The 19880-nt window shown below is 47.0% G+C and overlaps 2 protein-coding genes and 1 non-coding gene across 3 annotated transcripts; 2 read left to right on the top strand and 1 right to left on the bottom strand.

Moving 5' to 3' along the window:
* Positions 1-6083: 6083 nt before the first annotated feature.
* On the bottom strand, positions 6084-8996 carry LOC124648655 (PWWP domain-containing protein 2-like). The gene is made up of 4 exons (XM_047188375.1): positions 8961-8996; positions 8382-8864; positions 6278-7777; positions 6084-6190 (listed from the first exon to the last, which is right to left on the bottom strand). The coding sequence occupies exons 2-4, from the start codon at positions 8827-8829 to the stop codon at positions 6084-6086; spliced, it is 2055 nt and encodes a 684-aa protein (XP_047044331.1). The 5' UTR covers positions 8830-8864; positions 8961-8996.
* Positions 8997-9631: 635 nt separating this feature from the next.
* Positions 9632-11625, top strand: LOC124648654 (protein IQ-DOMAIN 3-like). Its single transcript, XM_047188374.1, has 5 exons — positions 9632-9715; positions 9815-10162; positions 10335-10550; positions 10611-10730; positions 10819-11625. Exons 1-5 carry the CDS (start codon positions 9632-9634, stop codon positions 11623-11625), a joined length of 1575 nt encoding a protein of 524 aa, XP_047044330.1.
* A 6671-nt stretch (positions 11626-18296) lies between these two features.
* On the top strand, positions 18297-18385 carry LOC124650781. The gene has a single exon (XR_006987196.1). It is a non-coding gene; the product is annotated as a small nucleolar RNA U31b (small nucleolar RNA).
* Positions 18386-19880: the final 1495 nt, after the last annotated feature.

Below are 19880 nucleotides of genomic sequence, written 5' to 3'. Positions count from 1 at the left end.
AAATTAAAATAATCATCATGATCCTTCTTATGTGCTAACTCTTTGTTTCAATGACTGCGTGTTTGCTACAACAAAATGATCTTACCATTTAATCATATATGGTAAAGTATAAAAAATCAACTAGCCATAGTGCTCGATGGATAATGCTGAATTATGTTCTCTTTTGGTGATTCGGTCCAGTGGCATTTTTTTTCCTTTTCTTACCATCCAAATAAAACCAGTAACTAATAAGAGCATCTCCAGTCGCGTCCCCCAAACCGTCCCCCAAAGGGATTTGGGGCGCGCCGGACCAAAAATGCGTTCCAGCCGCGTCCCCCAAAGCCCTTTTTTGTCCGGCGCGCCCCTATACGGTGTCCGGCGCCCCGAGCCCGTCCCCGTCCCACGGGGGACGCACCGGGGACGCCGGACACGCGCAAAGCGAGGCGGGGAGTGGCGGGGCCGACCCGTCGGCGGCACAATTAATTTAAACCTAACCGTCGCCTACCTCGCGACGGAAGTTGTTGGCGCGCAGCCGACGGTGCGGTTCCCGCGAGAGGGCGCAGCGACGCGTCCCGTCGCGCCTGGCTCTGCGTGCCGGCGTTAATGAGCGCCACCGCTCCTCCGCCTCCCTCCGGCCTATAAAAGGGGCGCCTCTCATCGTCCCTCTCACACACAAACCCTAGCGCCTCTCTCCCAAACCCTAGCCGCCACCATCTCTCAACAAGACTCGACGCTATGTCCGGTAGAGGCGGAGGCCGACCTCGCGGCCGCGGCCGTGGTCGTGGTCGTGGTCGTGGCCGCGGCATAGCTGAACGCTCGCCGTCGCCTCCCCACGCCGTCGTCTTCATCGTCGGAGATGGACGTGGAGCCGGACGTCCTGTTCGAGTTCGTCCACGTCCTCAAGGGCGACCCGCGCGGCATCCGGAGGCTGCCGGACTCCTTCGCCGAGTACGTCGGCGGCGTACGCCCGCGCAAGATGCATCTGCGGGAGCATTCGTGCGGCTATCGTCGGTGGATCATCGACGCGATCTACGACGCGCGCGGCAAGATGTACCTCAACATCGGGCGGGAGAAGTTCGCGCGCCACCACAGCCTCGAAGCCGGCTTCATCCTCGTGTTCTCCTACTTCGGCAACGGGGACATGAGCGTCAAGGTCTTCGACGAGAGGCGCTGCCTCCGGGACTACCACGGCGACGGGGACTCCCACGACGACGGCACCGACGAGGAGGACGACCGAGTGTTGTTTCTTCGCAGCGAATACGTGCACGGAGGTTTCGCCTGTTCGCCTCATCGGTAGAACCAACAAGGGCACCATCCTCCCGCTGGATTTTCCAGTTTAGGTGACTGGGTGTGCCCTCGAGTATTCTTTCTTAGCAGCGAACACAGGAAACCTTCGATGCACGGCCTAGTTAGGTTTAGTTTTTTTGCAATATTTTATATTTGTGTCCACCATGGTTCAAACTATGTATTAGTTTGTGGAAAACCATGTTCCAAACTATGTCTTCGTGTAAACCACGTTCCCAATTATGTATTAGTTTGTGGAAATTGAAATAAAAATGCCAAAAAAAATTATTTTAACTGTTTGGGGGCGGCGTTTGGGGGACGCGGCTGGGGAGCGACGTCCCCCAAACGCGACGTCCCTCAAACGCGGCACGAACAAAACACGTCCCCCAAACGCTCAATCCGGCGCGGTTTGGGGGACGCTTTGGGGGACGCGACTGGAGATGCTCTAATGGTGCCATCCAATAGGCTAGCAAATTGGCGCTCGGTTATCCTACTGCTAATTAGGCAACAACACGACCTGTTCCCATGACAATACTACTTCTTTCACAATATATTTAGTTGCTCTTCTGGCACGAACTCATCTGTTGCTTAGTTTGCATAACACTATAGAGAAATATGTTGAGATAGCATAGGGGGTGATATCAAGGGCCATGTTGATGCACCACAAGTACTAGACATGCGGCTGGGAGCTCGGAACCATAGGTTTTACGAAATCAAGAGAGGCGAAAACACACATTTGCAGGCTTTATATATCCATCTTCCTCTGCTAATCTTATATCCAGTTCAATATTTAGTGAATTTTGGCATTATTAAGCGCTATGATTCATTGCCTGAGTGAGATTGGGTGTGATTTTCCAGGACAAACCATAACTACAGTCCTAGCGTGTTAGAGAGGCACTAACTGAAATCCGATATAATTTTCTTTTAGAGTTTAGGAGTTGTGAAGTTGCAAGGTTCATTGAGACAATCATGATTTAGGTTGAGAGGTATGTGGGCAAGTGTTAGTTGTTAACTATGTATATGATTTATCATACACAGATACACAACAGTCCAGTCTGCAATTGAATTTAGAGTTTTCTTGAGAAAAAAGGTCTTCAGAATATTCGTCCAACTAGCTTTGTTGTTTTTACTGTAATCATTCCTATTATAGGTTTGGGTGTCCTTTTTGGGGAAATATTCTAAGAGCATCTCCAGTCGCGTCCCCCAAACCGTCCCCCAAAGCGATTTGGGGCGCGCCGGACAAAAAAAGCGTTCCAGCCGCGTCCCCCAAAGCCCTTTTTCGTCCGGCGCGCCCCCATTCGGTGTCCGGCGCCCCGAGCCCATCCCCGTCCCACAGGGGACGCACCGGGGACGCCGGACACAACGAGCGAGGCGAGGAGTGGCGGGGCCGACCCGTCGGCGGCACAATTAATTTAAACCTAGCCGTCGCCTACCTCGCGACGGAAGTTGTTGGCGCGCGGCCGACGGTGCGGTTCCCGCAGAGGGCGCAGCGGACGCGTCCCGTCGCGCCTAGCTCTGCGTGCCGGCGTTAATGAGCGCCACCGCTCCTCCGCCTCCCTCCGGCCTATAAAAAGGGCGCCTCTCATCGTCCCTCTCCACACACAAACCCTAGCGCCTCTCTCCAAACCCTAGCCGCCACCATCTCTCAACAAGACTCGACGCTATGTCGGTAGAGGCGGAGGCGGACCTCGCGGCCGCGGCCGTGGTCGTGGTCGTGGTCGTGGCCGCGGCGCGGCTGAGCGCTCGCCGTCGCCTTCCACGCCGCCGCCTTCATCATCGTCGGAGATGGACGTGGAGCCGGACGTCCTGTTCGAGTTCGTCCACGTCCTCAAGGGCGACCCGCGCGGCATCCGGAGGCTGCCGGACTCCTTCGCCGAGTACGTCGGCGGCGTACGCCCGCGCACGATGCATCTGCGGGAGCATTCGTGCGGCTGCCGCCGGTGGATCGTCAAGGCGATCTACGACGCGCGCGGCAAGATGTACTTCAACATCGGTCGGGAGAAGTTCGCGCGCCACCACAGCCTCCAAGCCGGCTTCATCCTCGTGTTCTCCTACTTCGGCAACGAGGGACATGAGCGTCAAGGTCTTCGACGAGAGGCGGCTGCCTCCGGGACTACCACGTCGACGAGGACGACGACAGCACCGACGAGGAGGACGGCCGAATGAGTGTTGTTTCTTCGCAGCGAATACGTGCACGGAGGTTTACTGCCTGTTCGCCTCATCGGTAGAACCAACAAGGGCACCATCCTCCCGCTGGATTTTCCAGTTTAGGTGGCTGGGTGTGCCCTCGAGTGTTCTTTCTTAGCAGCGAACACACGAAACCTTCGATGCACGGCCTAGTTAGGTTTAGTTTCTTTGCAATATTTTATATTTGTGTCCACCATGGTTCAAACTATGTATTAGTTTGTGGAAAACCATGTTCCAAACTGTGTTTTCGTGTAAACCACGTTCCAAATTATGTATTAGTTTGTGGAAATTGAAATAAAAATGCTAGAAAAATTATTTTAAATGTTTGGGGGCGGCGTTTGGAGGACACGGCTGGGGAGCGACGTCCCCCAAACGCGGCACGAACGAAACACGTCCCCCAAACGCTCGATCCGGCGCGGTTTGGGGGACGGTTTGGGGGACGCGGCTGGAGATGCTCTAAGTTCTGTGAAAATATATGAAGTGTGTTTCTTTCACTGCAGACTGGTTTTATTTTTCTTCAGCAATGGTCAGCATTGTGGCAACCAAGGCATCATAGGAGGTAAGTATATTTTGTGAAAATTATGATGGACACTTTCGTTTCGTTTCTGAATGTAGTGATACATTTTCAGCCAAGAAAAGATTTTGAAAAAAGGATGTCAGGATAGTGCTAACTCGCTACACTTCCATTTTCCTTTTGAACATACTCCCTCCGTTCTGAAATAGTCTACATTCTAACTTGCCGCTACAAGCGCATTACGAGCCTGTGAATTCATCTTCCTTTGTTGCTTGTCTGTCCGCTTCCGGCTGCGTCACAGTATCCGGATAGGTGTGCCCGGAAGGCCGGAACCCAGCGTCAGACCGAAGTTGCTTGTGCATGAACCGACGGTACGGCTCAGGGAAGAGTTTTGTGTCATTGACAAAGAGAACAAATGTTGGTGGAGAAACAGCAGCCTGCAGGAAAAGAACAAGGTTCCTTAAGCTCAAAAGAGAGTTGCCAAAAGAAATGCTCAGAAGGATGAAAGTGATGTAAGGCAGTTTTCAGATAAAACTGTTCAGACTGAAAGCAGTGAGGATCGTCCCTTTCCAAAGAGGGGAAAGTATCTACACAGATACCTTACTAGCTGGCTCATCGAAATGTAAAGTTATACCGGAGTAATTGGTTAGTATGAAACCAACAATCCCCTCTCTAAATTATCTTCAAATACTTCAGCACGACTTGGGTATTATTAGCATAAAAACTATATCTTTGAACAACTGATAAAGGGCGTGACTTTAATTATGGTAAAAAAACAAGTTGAAATCTTTTCACGACCAATCTAACTTTAATAAGGGAATAGCAAATGCGTAAATGGGGAATATGGTTGTGATTATGGCTTCAGTTTATTCGAAAGGTTATCTTATAAACACTATAACTTCATAAGTAACTTACAGAATAAGTCCATGGGTTACCTGTGTTTTGTAATAAACACGGCCTCTTTTGCCACCTCTTGTTCGTGGTAGTGCTTTGAATGATACAGCTTCTCTAACCACTTGGTTAAGAATAAATGTGCCAAGTCTTCTAGACCATTCCTTCTCAACAAAGAAGCAGCAGAAATAATCCTGACAGCAACTATATATGGCATCTTAGAGAACACAAGTACAGGACTAACAGAGGTATGGGCGACCTGTTAATATTAACGGCGAAAGTGGAAATCTAGCAAGTTTTGTCTGCCCATTAAGCATAAAAAAACTTGGAGAACAGAAGCTGATAGAGTCAACACAAGTTCGGTATGTCCGGCTAGCAAGAAAGATACAACACCATGACAAGCAACATACAACTTTGCTTAACAGTGAAAAAGATATGTATACCAAGGGTTTTGAGAACAGATAGAATGGAATTGTAATGCCATCAACTGCAAATATACCCAGTAACCGACTACCCCAGCAGTTGGCATTACAGTTCTATGAGTCTACAAGATTCATGTTGTAGGAAAGCTGAAGAATGAAACAAAACATGGAAACAGTGTTCTCAAAGAGAACAAATTGGAAATGGCTGGCCACTGCATAAATTAATCATTGCAGAGGTATAACATAAATTATTAATTATAATAATCATTGGTTGGATGGTAAGTTGCTAATTCATATTAATCACAAAGAATGCAGGTATAAATGAACAGGGGGCGAATTCGGAACCCAACTATATGTCATAGGTGATGGCTTACAGTACATGGCAGTAAAATGGCAAGAGAAACATCAGTTAAAATTAGGATTTCCAACAAACGCATGCACATGGCAAAACCAACACCAGCTCTGCCAGACAATTAGATCTAGATAAAATTTATACATAAGACAAAGATGCCAAATGCCCTAGTTACCGAAAAATAACATTATATGTTGTACTATAAAAGTCAACTACTATTCCCTGGACAGAACGCATCAGCCGGATGAGGGAACCTATTGCCATCGAATAGACAAGCTGAATATCGACATACGCTCTGTAATTTCAAGAAGCTTAAGCCCACATGTCCACGAGATGCTTTAGTTGTGACATCACTCAGAATCACGTCAGCCACAGCCTGATTTGCTACATGTCCAGAGAACATCAAATGACTGTTTGCTTCTGACTTCAGCTTGTAAAGAACAGGGTAGTGCTTTCATGTTGTTTGACCATCCTCAACGTGGTGTTCATCTGACGCTTTGTCGGCTTTGCTGATAACGTCAACTTGCGCAGAATCCAGCGAAACTCCAGACAACCTGGGAGCTATAAGAAAACACATAAACAATACTGTAAGCAACTAAACATTTATACCTCACTTGATTTTACAAAGAAATTAGAAAGGTTGTTTACCAGGAATCTTTAGGCCGCTATCTTCAGGGCATAACTTAGGATAATTCAGCTCAGCTGTGCTTAGGGAAAATGGCATTTCCACAAGCCGAAAACTGCGGAGTGAAGGTCCAAAAGAGCCAAATTTGCCAGCAACAGTAAAAGCCCTTTCAGCATCAACACGTTTCTTGAAGACAACTTTTACAGTCTTTGTGTTCCCCTGAACTTCAGTCTCGGTTTCTTTTAATGGTCCACACTGACTGAACATCCTAATAAGATCCATTTCTGAAGGAAGATCAGTTGACCCGTCAAAGCTCAAAACAAGTGCAGTGGGTTTTACCTCGTGGACCATCTTCTCATCAACATGGATAATTGATCTTTTTACCACATGTATCTTTCTGTTATGACCCAACGTTTCAGGCTGAGTATTATGTATAGGGGGAGAAAGATCTGACGAAGGCGCACATACCCGCCATGTTGGTCTCCGCCTACGTACCGGCCTTGTTTTGCCACTTGCTCCTTTGAGGCTAGGAGTTGGGCTACCGTGTAAACTCAGTCCCAACCAGTAGGCATCCTGCATATGGTCATTTGGTTCTAACTTAGGACAAGGCAAAGTGTTGGGGTTCACACCATTGTGCCTCTTCACACGTCTCTTTTTGGCGGACTTCTTCCCAGAGATGTCAAATTCACCACACTCTGTTTCAGCAGTGCTGTTGGGATAATTCTGCGGCTTCACAATGGGCTCTTTCTCCATCAACTCTTCAGGCTTTCGCTTACGAGGTCTTCCCCTACCTCTTTTGGGCTTAACATGATTAGGTTGCACTTCAGTGGTGACACTTTGCCCCAGCATGACGTTCTTGATGGATAGACTTTCGATGTCATTCTCTCCCCATCCACTGGCAGATTGAAATGATGCAATTTCAGGGCACCCTTTAGACCGATAGAATGACATAAGCTGAGAGCAAGCTATGACTAAATCCTGCAGATCACCTCCTTGGCCAGGGGACAGAGCCAGCGACGTAACATAATGAAGAAGGCTATCTGGACTGAAACTTTTTAGCATCTGAGCTTTGTTAACCATAGAGCAAGTAACTCCAGCCTTGAGCCCAGAGTTCTCAACCATATAAGACATGCCATTGTCAGAGAACTCTTCTGGGAGACAAGAGCAACTCGTCGCCGACAATATCCGCCTTGAGAGCTCTTGAAGAGCATGGTTGACTGCAATGGTGAAGGCATCATCAGAGTTGCCCTGCTTCTCCATCTGTGAAAAGTTGGGCATGAAAGGCTTCAACTGGGAGTCATCACACCACGCGAAAGAACTGTCGCCGAAAAATGCTACCAGGTGGTTGCCCTTCTTCTGATGCTTCAGTGCCAACTCAGATGCATGTGAGGGGTCAAAAATTTCACCAGGCCACCAAGGATGGCCTTCTAGCTGAGCCCAGACAAGATCAGAAACTCGGAAGCCATCTTCGGAATCTCGGGCAGGGAGATGGAATCTAGCACGCTGTCCATCTTCGCTCTCACCTGAAAAATCATAAGCACGGATATAGTCAGTGATGCCATTGTAAGTCGAAAAGGAAAGGCTGTGGGTATCAATATGTGATATAACAGATTGAACATATTCGAGGGCAGAGTGTGCACGAAAAATTCAGAGACTTTTGCTGTGTCGGAAATCAGGTCAACGTACTTAACGTATCTCGCCGGCATTTTGTTTTCTCACGGTACATTTTTACAACATAATCGATTAACTGAAATCGACTGAGCATAAACGGGGAAGGACGACTTTTGATCCTAGGTGCATATAGCCATATATCCAAAAAAAAAATTGCAAAATGTCAAAAAATCGGGTTTTTTGGGCATGAATATCTCCACGTTTTTTGTGCTCGCTTAAAGTTTAGTAAAAAAAATGATATTTTTCATGGCGTTGAAGACAATAAAAGGCTTATTTTAACACCGAATTTTATCTTTCTTGCACTGTCCATATATATAAAAAAAATCTTGAGACGACTTCGTGAGCACATGGGATGTGGAATTATATGCCCAATATTTTTTTAAAAAATATTTTGACACTTTTGAATCTGTTTAAAATACAATTTAAATAAAGAGAGCATATGCAACAATGCTTTACCTGCTTCATCATGTTGAGGAGACGCCGAATCTGATTTTTCCATGGTCTCGACAGCAATAGTCTGCGCCTGCGCCATGTTACTGCCGGCCTCGCCCTGCAATCCACCAGACTCCACCATCGTCGCATCAACATCTTCCACCGCAGCAAAACTCCCCTGCACCATGCTACTGCCGGCCTCACCCTGCAACCCAGCAGACTCCACCATCGTCGCATCAAAATCTTCCACCGCAGCAGCGAGACTCCCCTGCACCATGTTACTGCCGGCCTCGCCCTGCAATCCAGCAGACTCCACCATCGTCGCATCGACATCTTCCGCCGCCGCAGCGAAACTCCCCTGCACCATCACCTCCTCATCCGCCACCGGGTCCCCGTCCGCGGAATCCACCATCGCCAGCTTGTCCGGATTAACCCCTCCAGGCCCTGCCTCTACCCCAGGAGCCCAGATCATCGCTACCCCCCGAAACCCTCTGCCCGACGAAGAATCTGCGGAATTGGAGCAAAGGGATTAGCGCAATACTCCTACCTCGTCGAAACTCTCAATCGATCTTGTCGCTGCGAGGGCGAGGGCCAGATAGGTACCTTAGGGCCGAGCCGGCGGGAGCGGCGAGCGGGCGGGCGGAGAGCGCACCTGGGGGGCGGCGAGCCGGAGCCGGGGAGCGCGGTTGGGGAGCGGCGAGGGTTCCGTCAGATGCTTTGGCCTGCCTCTGCGCGCGCGGGCGTTTTGGCCTGCTGATATCGGTGAGGTCGGGAGCGGTGGCGGAGTCGGAGGAGGGCAGAAGTGGCCGAAAGCCCGGGCTATGTGGGCCGGATTAACGGGCCGGAGTATCTTTGGGCCGTTAGATTAATTTGTTTGTTGGATGATAGGGTTCGGTTAGGCGTAGCGCCCTAGCGGGGATGTGTTCGCGTTTATCACGGCGTGGTGGTACTGAAATGTAGGGACAGGAACAGACGCCCACCATCCAGTGGGGCCGAGCGGGAAGTGGACGGGCCATGGCGGTTCGCCGTCGTTGAGAAGATCGGTGCTGTCCAACGCCGGCGAGGCCGGCAGAAGAAGCTCTTTGAAAGAGGTGATCTCTTTGCGTTTACATTTTTGTTTTGCTCGACCTTTACAATGTCGATGTTCAGGGAAGATGATTACAGTTTTGCTGTCACGAAGAACCTTCGAATTTTTTCATGATGTTGTTGTTGGTGATATCTTGAGTTTCTATGATCGTGTGCCATCGGTTAGGCGAGGAACAGAGAGGGGGGAGATGGGGAAGAAGGTGAGGTGGTTTGATGCCGTACAGAGGATCTTGAGCACGTCGGAGCCTGATCGTGAGGAGAAGGAAGACAAGGTAAAAAAATTCAAAAACATTCGTAAGAGAACTTGCTTCTCGTAGTAATCAAAATCCAGTCCATGTAAATTAATCATCCACGTATGTTTCCGATCCAAGAAGGCCGAGAGACCGACGAGCAAACTCAACTTCAAGAAGTTATGGCAGTTCGGCAAGTCCAGTACCAGTTCGTCCAACTCCTCGTCCTCTGCCGCGCCGGAGACCGCTCCCGCGGCACATCCGCAGCCTCCCCCGCCGTCCCCGTCGCGGCCTGATCGGCAGAAGGCTGTGGAGGTCACAGAGGCCACATCCACGGGCACGGCGAGCGAGCAAAACGATGGCAGATACCATGTGCGGACGGCAGAGGCAGTCGTCTGTGCTACGTCCACCGTCACGCCAAGAGCGCTCGACCGTTCAGAGGAGGAGGTCGCCGCCGTCAGGATTCAGACGGCTTGCAGGGGCTATCTGGTACTGCACACAAGAGAAATATTGTTCTATTGCTAGTCATTCCCAAACATTATGCTTGGCTAATCTGAATGATTAACCTGAACTTGAACAGTACATGAGGAACAGAAAGAAGATTTGCATGATCGCCTTTGGACTTATGTGAAAGTCTTAAACATATTTTGATCACTTGCAGGCAAGGAGAGTGTACCGGCGGGCGAGAGCACAGTCTCGGCTGATGTCGCTGCTGGAGGGGATCGCCGTCAGGCGCCAGACAGAGGAGGCACTCTACTGTATGCAGACGATGACGAGGGTTCAGACCCAGATATACTCGAGGAGATTGAAGACTGAGGAGGACAAGAAGGCCCTCAGGAGCCAGATCCAGCTTAAGCAAGCACTTGACAAAACGAAGGTGCGAAACACCTTTTGTTCATGCTAGTGTGTGTGTTGTCTGACCAGTGTGTGGCAACAGATTGGTGAAGGCTGGGATCATAGCCACCAGTCCAAGGAGCAGATGGAAGCCACGCTTGCGATGAAGCAAGAAGCTGCGTCGAGGCGGCAAAAGGCGCTCTCGTACGCGTTCTCTCGTCAGGTACTGACATGATAATCTCCATTGTAATGCATCAGACGTGTAGCTCGTTCATGTTCTTCGCTGAACACTTTCTTGTACATGCGTCCAGTGGCGGAACAGAAACCCTGCTTCGTCTTCTTCAGGACGAGCCTCGCCGACGCAGTCGAATCCACCAATGTACATGGACCCCGGCTGCCCAAACTGGGGGTGGAGCTGGTCGGAGCGCTGGATTGCGGCGGCCAGGCCGTGGGAGTGCCAGACCGCGCCGCAGCCGGACAAGGACAAGGACCGCGCCCCTGCTACGCCCAAGACCCCCGGCCGGGCCGCCAAGCCGAGGGTGTCCATCTCCATCCAGATACCCACCACGCCGACAGGCAGGTCTCCCAGGCTGCCCTCGCCATCGACCCCGACGCGGCCGCGATCGCCGTCGGTGCTGGGGAAGACGATCACGCCGCCGGCGCGGTTGCCGAGCCCGAGGGGAAGCCCGCTCCACAGGTCGGTGACCCTGCTGTCGGAGCGCCCACGGAGCAGCCAAGAGCACCTGGGGAGCGGCGGGATGGAGGCGGCGCTGCGGCGGACGACCAGCATGCGGTCGGGGGAGACGCCGAGGAGGATAAACGTGAGAGCAAGGGACGCGGACACGGGCGAGACTGGCGGCGCGCCGGTGACGCCCAGCTACATGCAGCAGACCAAGTCCGTCAAGGCAAAGGCCCGGTGCGCAAGCCCCATAGCGGCCGACAGGGCCGACCTCACAGTGAGGGTGCGTCCCGTGTCCTCGCCGTCGGTGCAGAGGCGCATGCCGGTGGAGTTCGCGGAGAAACCGGGCGCGTCGTCGTCGCCGAGGACGCCCAGCAACAGCAAGGCGAAGCCGGAGGTCAGGGCGAAGCGGCCTCCCAGTCCCAGGTTTTTGGTTTAGCTAGCTGAGCTATGTAGTATACCCAGATTGACACCGTCACAGTGTTGTTCGAGCTTTTGCCTAGTTCGTAGTCTAGTGTTTTGGGTAATTCTCCGAAATTCGATTTTGTAATTTGGAGTCATTTGACCGATCTATGTTTTGAGTTCGCGTCCTACAACTCTCTCTTTAGCCATTTCAGCTGATCCATCTATTCCAAAACATAAGGTGAATAAGTACATGTGTGCAAAAGTATATAAATTGGTCATGAAAGAATAAAGGTCGTCTTGTCTTGCAAAATATATTTTATGTCATGTATTATTTCACAACTACAGAGGTTAGCTTCAATACAATTATCTCAGGGGACTGATAAATTTCGATGGAGCCTCACCAAGAGTGGGGTTTTCTCGATCAATTCATTGTACATGGCGCTTACCATTCCTAATCAACAGGTTATCAATAATAATAAGAACATTTGGAAGATGAATATACCGCTGAAAACGAAAGTTTTTGCATGGTACCTTCTAGGCGGTGTGATTTTAACCAAAGACAACCTTGTTAAACGCAACTGGCACGATTGTAAGAAATATATTTTCTATCATCAAGATGAGACAATAAAACATCTTTTTTCAACTGTAGGTTTGCTAGATCCATATGGTCAATCATTCAGATGGGTTCTATTTTATACCCGCCTCGTAGCGTTGCAAATATATTTGGTAATTGGCTAAATGGGGTAGATACTATGTACAAAACGCTTATCAGAGTGGGTGCAATTGAGTAGTATGGACTATGGAGGCTATGGCTATGTAGAAATAACAAGGCTTTCAATGATAAGAATTCTTCTCTAATGCTAGTCATTTACCGATGTACGGCTTTGCTTCGTTCATGGTCGCCACTTCAGCTCTTGGAGGACCGAGACCTCTTTATGGAGGTGTCTACACGGTTGGAGAACACGGTCAAGAAGTTTATTTTCCCGACATGGGTGGCTGCATACTAGGAGGATTGAAGCCAACGTAGCTTAGTCTAGTTTGACTCTTTCGATCGATCTTTTATATTTTTCTTCAGACTTGATACTTGAACGACTGTGTGCATCTTAGTTATGCAGAGACTGGGTGTAATGCTTGAATATTTTGAGTAATGAAGCGTCATTTATCGAAAAATGTATTGTTTCACCCATTTTTTAGGCATGGTGTAAATGTCAAAATTATGCACTGCTGATTGTCAAAACCAGAACATATATTATACTACCTTCGTCTTATAAATGATATCCCAGATTTGTCTAAATTCAATATATCTTCGTGTCTAGATATATTTAAATTTAAACAAAAGGGATGGAGTGAGCTTTTTAACAGAAACATCATTTTCAAGAGAGTCATGATATTTTAGATTTGTCTAATTTCAATGTATCTTAGTCCGTCAATCTTCTATTACTCATATTAAAAGAAGTCAGAACTCTCCTAGCCATTTCATAGCAAATTATGCTAGAACTAGTGTTAGAAGGGCAATGAAGCTAGCCTATGGTCCAGAAGGTTCACTAAACACGCGTGAGATACATTGAAATTCCTGGTTTTGAGTAATACAAGTCATTGGCCAAAAAAAAATGTACGTAGGTTTAAGATCTTAGCATTCACACCATGTCATGATTTTCTTCTTGTTGTAGAGTTTTACTAGGAGGAAATAGGTACACACCTTTAAAATGCCACGCCGCAGGAATTTGGCTAAAAATACCGACAACGTACTAAGCTCTGGTACACCGCTAGTAGTAACCTATCGGCAGGGTTGCTGGGGCGTAATACGCCACTGATTCTATGGGGCCCAGCGAGCCAGCCCAACCCAACAAAAGGGTGGTGTGGCCCACTATGCTATGCCACCGGTATTCATCGTACCCGCGGTGTAGCCTAGTGGACACGATGCCGATGTTTCCGGGTGGCCCAACCCCCCTCCCCCCCCCCCAAAAAAAACCATCGTCCCAATGATACGTCTCAAACGTATCTATAATTTCTTATGTTCCATGCTAGTTTTATGACAATACTCACATGTTTTATATACACTTTATATCATTTTTATGCATTTTCCGGTACTAACCTATTAACAAGATGCCGAAGCGTCAGTTCCTGTTTTCTGCTGTTTTTGGTTTCAGAAATTCTACACAGGAAATATTCTCGGAATTGGACGAAACAAAAGCCCACGGTCTTATTTTCCACGGAGGCTTCCATAACACCGAAGAGGAGACAAAGAGGAGCCACGAGGCGGCCACACCCTAGGGGGGCGCGGCCCCACCCCTGGCCGCGCCGCCCTATGGGGTGGGCCCCTCGGGACTCCACCGACATCGCCCCTTCGCCATATATTCCTTCCGTCGCGAAAACCCTAAAACAATCGACGATATTCCACGAAGAGTTCCGTAGCCGCCGCCATCGCGAAGACAAGTTTCGGGGGACAGAATCTCTATTCCGGCAAGCCGCCGGGACGGGGAATTTCCCCCGGAGTCATCTCCATCGACACCACCACCATCTTCATCGCCGTTGTTGTCTCCCATGATGAGGAGGGAGTAGTTCTCCCCCGAGGCTGAGGGCTCTACCGGTAGCTATGTGGTTCATCTCTCTCCCATGGTGTGATCTTTATGTGATCATGAGCTTTGTATCAATATTAATCTATGTGCTACTCTAGTGATGTTATTAAAGTAGTTTATTCCTCCTCCATGATGTAAAGTTGACACTGTGTGCATCATGTAGTACTTGGCGTAGGTTATGATTGTAGTCTCTTGTGGATTATGAAGTTAACTATTACTATGATAGTATTGATGTGATCTATTCCCCTTTCATAGCTATTGTTGACAGTGTGTATCCTATGTTAGTACTCGGTCTAAATTGCAACGGTCTATTATGCACTCTAGAGGTTACTTTAATATGAACTTCGGATTCACTCTCCACGGTGTGATGGTGACAGTGTGCGCATCGTGTGTGATTCCTTTATGAAGTTGTGGAGCTTGTTTACTCCGGCTTGAGGTGTGCTTTTGTAGCCGTACACAATGAATGGTGTTTGTTAACCAACAAGAGAGTGTTTGAGATTAGCATTTATTTATTTAATTATGTGATCATTGTTGAGAGTGCCCACTAGTGAAAGTATGATCCCTAGGCCTTGTTTCTAAGCATTGAAACACCGTTTCCAACAAGTTCTGCTACATGTTCGCTTGCTACCATCTTTATTTCAGATTGCAATTACTACTTACAATCATCCATATTACTTGTATTTCACTATCTCTTCGTCGAACTAGTGCACCTATACATCTGACAAGTGTATTGGGTGTGTTGGGGACACAAGAGACTTCTTGTATCTTAATTGCAGGGTTGCTTGAGAGGGATATCTTTGACCTCTACCTCCCCGAGTTCGATAAACCTTGGGTGATTCATTTAAGGGAAACTTGCTGCTGTTCTATAAACCTCTGCTCTTGGAGGCCCAACACTGTCTACAGGAATAGAAGCGTGCGTAGACATCACCCAACCGCATAACCTTGGAAACAAGTGTCTAGGCGGATCAACTCACGAACATGTGTCAGGAGACCGGTTTGGCACTGCCGTCGTATGTGGTGTATGTATGCATGCAAAATATTATTTAATAGTAAAAGTACCAAAAGTGCATGCAATGCAAAGTTATAATCAAATCCGGAAGTGTGGCGGACCACGGCCTCTCATTGATGGAAGAGTTTTCATCCAATGTCTTGTTTAGTTGATGAGGAGGCAGATATATCCTAAAGTCATAATAATGTGCTTTCTACCTTATCCTCATTCCGTTGGTGGATCTAGCGGCAAGGGAGAGTACGTGCAGTCGTGTGAGAGCAAGATGTGTGAGAGCAAGATGGGTGCGAGAGGATAGGAGCGAGGCGAGCGAAGCGGTAGAGGCGGCCTGGCGAATTCCGAGACGATACGGAGGTCCTCGGCTCCGTATTGATCGATGTGTAAATTAGCTGTGCGCGGGGTGGGCTTGTAATTCGACCCGATTTCCGTAGTCCAATACCAAGTGCACCCAAACGCTTGAATTGGCGCCCGAATTCCAAAATCCAATTCAGAGACCCAATTCTCTGCATCCAAACATAGGGTTATAAGAAGTCAGAATTCGGGTGGCCATTTCATAGCAAATAGGGCTAGAACCAGTGATACAAGGGCAGTGTGGTTAGCCTATGGTCCAGAAGGCTTACTGAACACGTGTGAGATACATTAAAATTCCTGGTTTTGAGTAATCATTCAAAAAAAAAAAAACGTTGTGCCAAAGTTTAACTTCTTCGAGTTCACACCATGTCAAGCTTGTCTTCTCGTTGTAGTTTAACTTAGTTTATAGGCATAATCCATCATGGATTCTTTTAGAAGAAAGAGGGCCGGGTGAGAGGTTTTCGATCTCATTAAATAATAGATCATGGTTTATGTGTGTTATGTTTTTAAATGCATCAAATAACCGGATAAACACATCGGGTGATTAGCCAAGATGGTTAAGTTGTGTTATGTTTTTTCAAAAAGTTGTCTTTTGTTAATATACCGCTTCTCAACGCAAGCATGAAAATACTTTAATTTTGTGAGGAATTTTAACCTTCTCACAAAAACTTTTGAGGATATCCATTCATATTCAGGGGGTAGCTTCCTGCAGAAAGAATTGACAGATAAGTTTTCATCTTTTTGTGACCCATTGATATCACAGGGATCAAGTGAGATTCAGTGCGACCTAACATAAAATGCATTAAAAAATAAGATAGTGCTACCTATATTTTGAAGTTTAAGACTTATATTATGTTTAGAAAGTCAAACTATGTCAAATTGACCAATTTTTTATCAAAAGTTATTAACATGTAAAATACAAAATAAATATCATTAGATAGATAATAAAACTTATTTTTATATTGTATCTACAAAACATCATATTTGTTAATAGATTTTCTAAAGAGTTTGATCAAACTTTACTTGGTTTAACTTTTTTTAAGCCTTAATCTTTGAAATGGAGGTAGTATTTAAGCTAGAGGCGCGGGTCGCCGAAGAGCCTAAAGTCTCAAGTCATGAATATTCATGCAAGCGTACGCGCTATGTATGCATACTCCATAAGGTGGCTCTACTATTTTATTTTAGAAGACAACAAGAAACCCCGACTTATAAAATGCTCTCAACTTCATTAGATTAGCAAGGTAGGACAAAACATTTGCCACAAATTAGGTTGGGTCACCTACACAACGTACGAGCCATAGAATTGGATCTCAGTTAGGCCACCATTCAACATGCCCCCGCCGGATGTAGAGTCGTCACGTTGCTCGGTTCTTCTTGCGCTTTTTCTTGCCGATGTTCCTAGAGGATCCGCTAGAGGCGCTGCTCCCGGATGAGTTGGCACCCATCATGGCCATATTGAATGAGGGTGCTAGAGAAGGAGCTCGGGTGGGTGGGCGCACCACGAAGTAGGCTTGCGCCTATGCACAGCAACCCGCGTCTGGGGAGCGAGGCATTGTTCCTCGAGCAGAAGAAACGATCTACGCATCATGTGGGGAACGACATGTCAAGTCTGGACTTGAACCTAGGTGGACAGCGGTCTATTTCTGTACAGTTTTGCTATCTGAAATGCGGCCCTCCATTTAAGGTGGCCTTACATACTCTAAATAAATTGATACCTACAGAACTTTTTATGTTATACGTAATGCAAAATATGCCCCCCCCCCCCCCCCAAAATATACGTAATTGAACCATGAGATTTATTCACTCTAGTGCATCTAAGACTAGCCACAATGGGAGTATCATAAATAGTATCATGCATGTCATGTTGGCAAAATCTGATGTGACGTACCATTTAATGAGGTGAGTGATGAGAGTGATATCATAATATGATACCGTATCATAGCACGTAGAAAATTTAATGGTAAACACATTATGTACACATATTTGTATTGAGATTCTACAAAACATTAATTATGATGATACTATGATACTATCTTATGATACTATACATTGTGGGGATAGTATTATAAACTAGTATCATGTGCATGATACTAGTGTAATCACTGTGACTAGTCTAAAGGCTTTAGATGCGGGTCTGGACGGTCAGGGTGTAGCACTGTAGCCTTGCGTTGGCCGTTGATAAACTAAATCCACATGGATTCGTGCTCGTGTCTGACTGGGCTTTGAAGCTCGAAGGAGGTAAATAGCAAAAGGGGATATGCAGGCCGGAACGAACAATCTGGGCCTCCAGCTCGGCCCATACGTACGGGCGTCACGGCTTCTAAAACCGCCCGGCTGGCCTTTATAAGCGCACGAGACCTCTCAGACCTCTCACGGTAAACCCTAACCTCGCTGCGCCGCCTTCACGGTCGTCCTCTCTGTCTTTCGCCTCTGTTTGTAGTTCTTCGCCGGAAACAGTCTGCGTGTTTTCCCTTGTTTGTTGTTGGTTGCGTTTAACGATCTTCGTCCGTGCGTGTGTATTTCGGCGCCTCTTCTTTCGGCTGCAAGAGCAATCCACTCTTGGCGGCCTTGTTCTGGAGGCGCAGAGCGAGAGCTGCGCTGCGGGGGACTAGCTGTATTATCCCGGCTGTTATCGCCGGCCGGGGTCTTCTCCCCTGCAGCACGCACATTACTTTTCCTGCAAATTGTAGTCTCATATTTCCTGCATCGAAGAAACGATTTGGTTTTGTCAGATTAAAGCAGATTTGCTTCTGCTATGAGGTATCCAGGGAGCATGATGACATGGATTTTTGTCGCCCCAGTCTTAGGATCCGGTTCGCCGGACCTGTGCTGATTGACATTGTTATCTAATCTGACTCCATGCGTTTCATTAGCCTGCTTGGGTGATCCTTCTCTGCTTTTCTGAAAGTTTTCTTCAGTTGTGCTATGCGTTGATTAAACAACTGGGTTTGTTTTCTTAAGGAATACGTTATTTTAAGATGTGAATCGCATACGATTATCTGAACAATAAAAGTCAACTGTACGGGATAGTATTTGTGAAACTACAGATGTTTTAGAAAATAATAATGTGCCCTGTGCAGATTTCCTTGATTTGCAATCTGTTAGCACAACTGCCCGACTTTGTCAAGAATGAAACGGGATTCATTGCCCAGGCGCGCAATCATGGAGTCCTCGACGCCGAAGCATGAACTAGTCACCTGTGACGGGACCTGCTCCTCAGAAGTTAAACTTGCGTACAATGTAAAATAACCATTACCAATTTTTTGAGATAAAAAATAACCAGCTCCCATTCCCCTACTCTATGCCTCGATTTTTGACAAATTGACCATTTTTCGAAAGTTCAGCATGATTTGACCTCATTTTGAAAAATATTCAAAATCTAACCCTTTTTAGTACTCCCTCCGTTTCAATCTATAATGCCTATAGATTTTGTGCATTTGTTTCATAATATAATAGTAGATCTACGTTTATTTGCAAAGAACCCCTTCCACCGATCAGCTGAATAACAGAAAATAAGGAAACCAATCTGATCACATGCATAAAATCTGGGAACTGATTTGATTTTCCTTATTTCTCTCCTATTTCTGAGATTGTGGATGGACTCGTTAGGAGGTTTTGTGTTAAAAAATGACTTGCGCTAATTACCGTGCAGAAAATCTATATGCATTATAGATTGAAACGGAGGGAGTATCGTTTTTCTTTGGGGCGCTACTCTCTATTTAGTAGTGTCTTTTTAGACAAATGCGCTACTCTTTGAAATATGTTTAGTCGTCTGGGCCAATTTTCAAAATTTGTGATGTTCTAGTATTTCACCAATACTACAAAAAAATGGGTCTAATGAGACAAGATTTTTCGAATAAATTTGGTGGGATCAAAAGAGGGAGGGATGGAAGTCAAATCGTGCTGAACTTTCGAAAAAGGGTCAAATTTGTCAAAATCGACGCTCCATGTGACCGCCTATTCGCGGCCAATACTCAGGCTATGAGTCTATGACATGTCACAAGTCGCAACTTCCAACTCTAGTCACAAGTCGAACATATGCAATATGTGTCATGTAAATGGCTATGACATGAGAAATTGATCAACTTCCCTTTAGTCACAAGTCAACATAAGCAATGTGTGTCCTGCAAATGGCTATGACAAGTGAGAACTTGAACAACTTCTACTCTTTGCAAAGTCACAACATCTACAATGTGTCATGTGGGAGAATTTCTTTACGAATGAGGATCAGGAAAAGTTGAATCAAGTCCTTCCCATGCGTTGTAAGTTGTTAACTAAAAAAGTAATGAGATAATGCATGGTAAATCCCCCGGTTATGCAGTCTGAGCTGGGCTAAACTAAATGTTGATGCAT

This window comes from Lolium rigidum, chromosome 4, assembly GCF_022539505.1.
Source record: "Lolium rigidum isolate FL_2022 chromosome 4, APGP_CSIRO_Lrig_0.1, whole genome shotgun sequence".
In the NCBI taxonomy this organism is placed as follows: domain Eukaryota; kingdom Viridiplantae; phylum Streptophyta; class Magnoliopsida; order Poales; family Poaceae; genus Lolium; species Lolium rigidum.
This window is presented reverse-complemented; position numbering and strand designations above follow the sequence as displayed.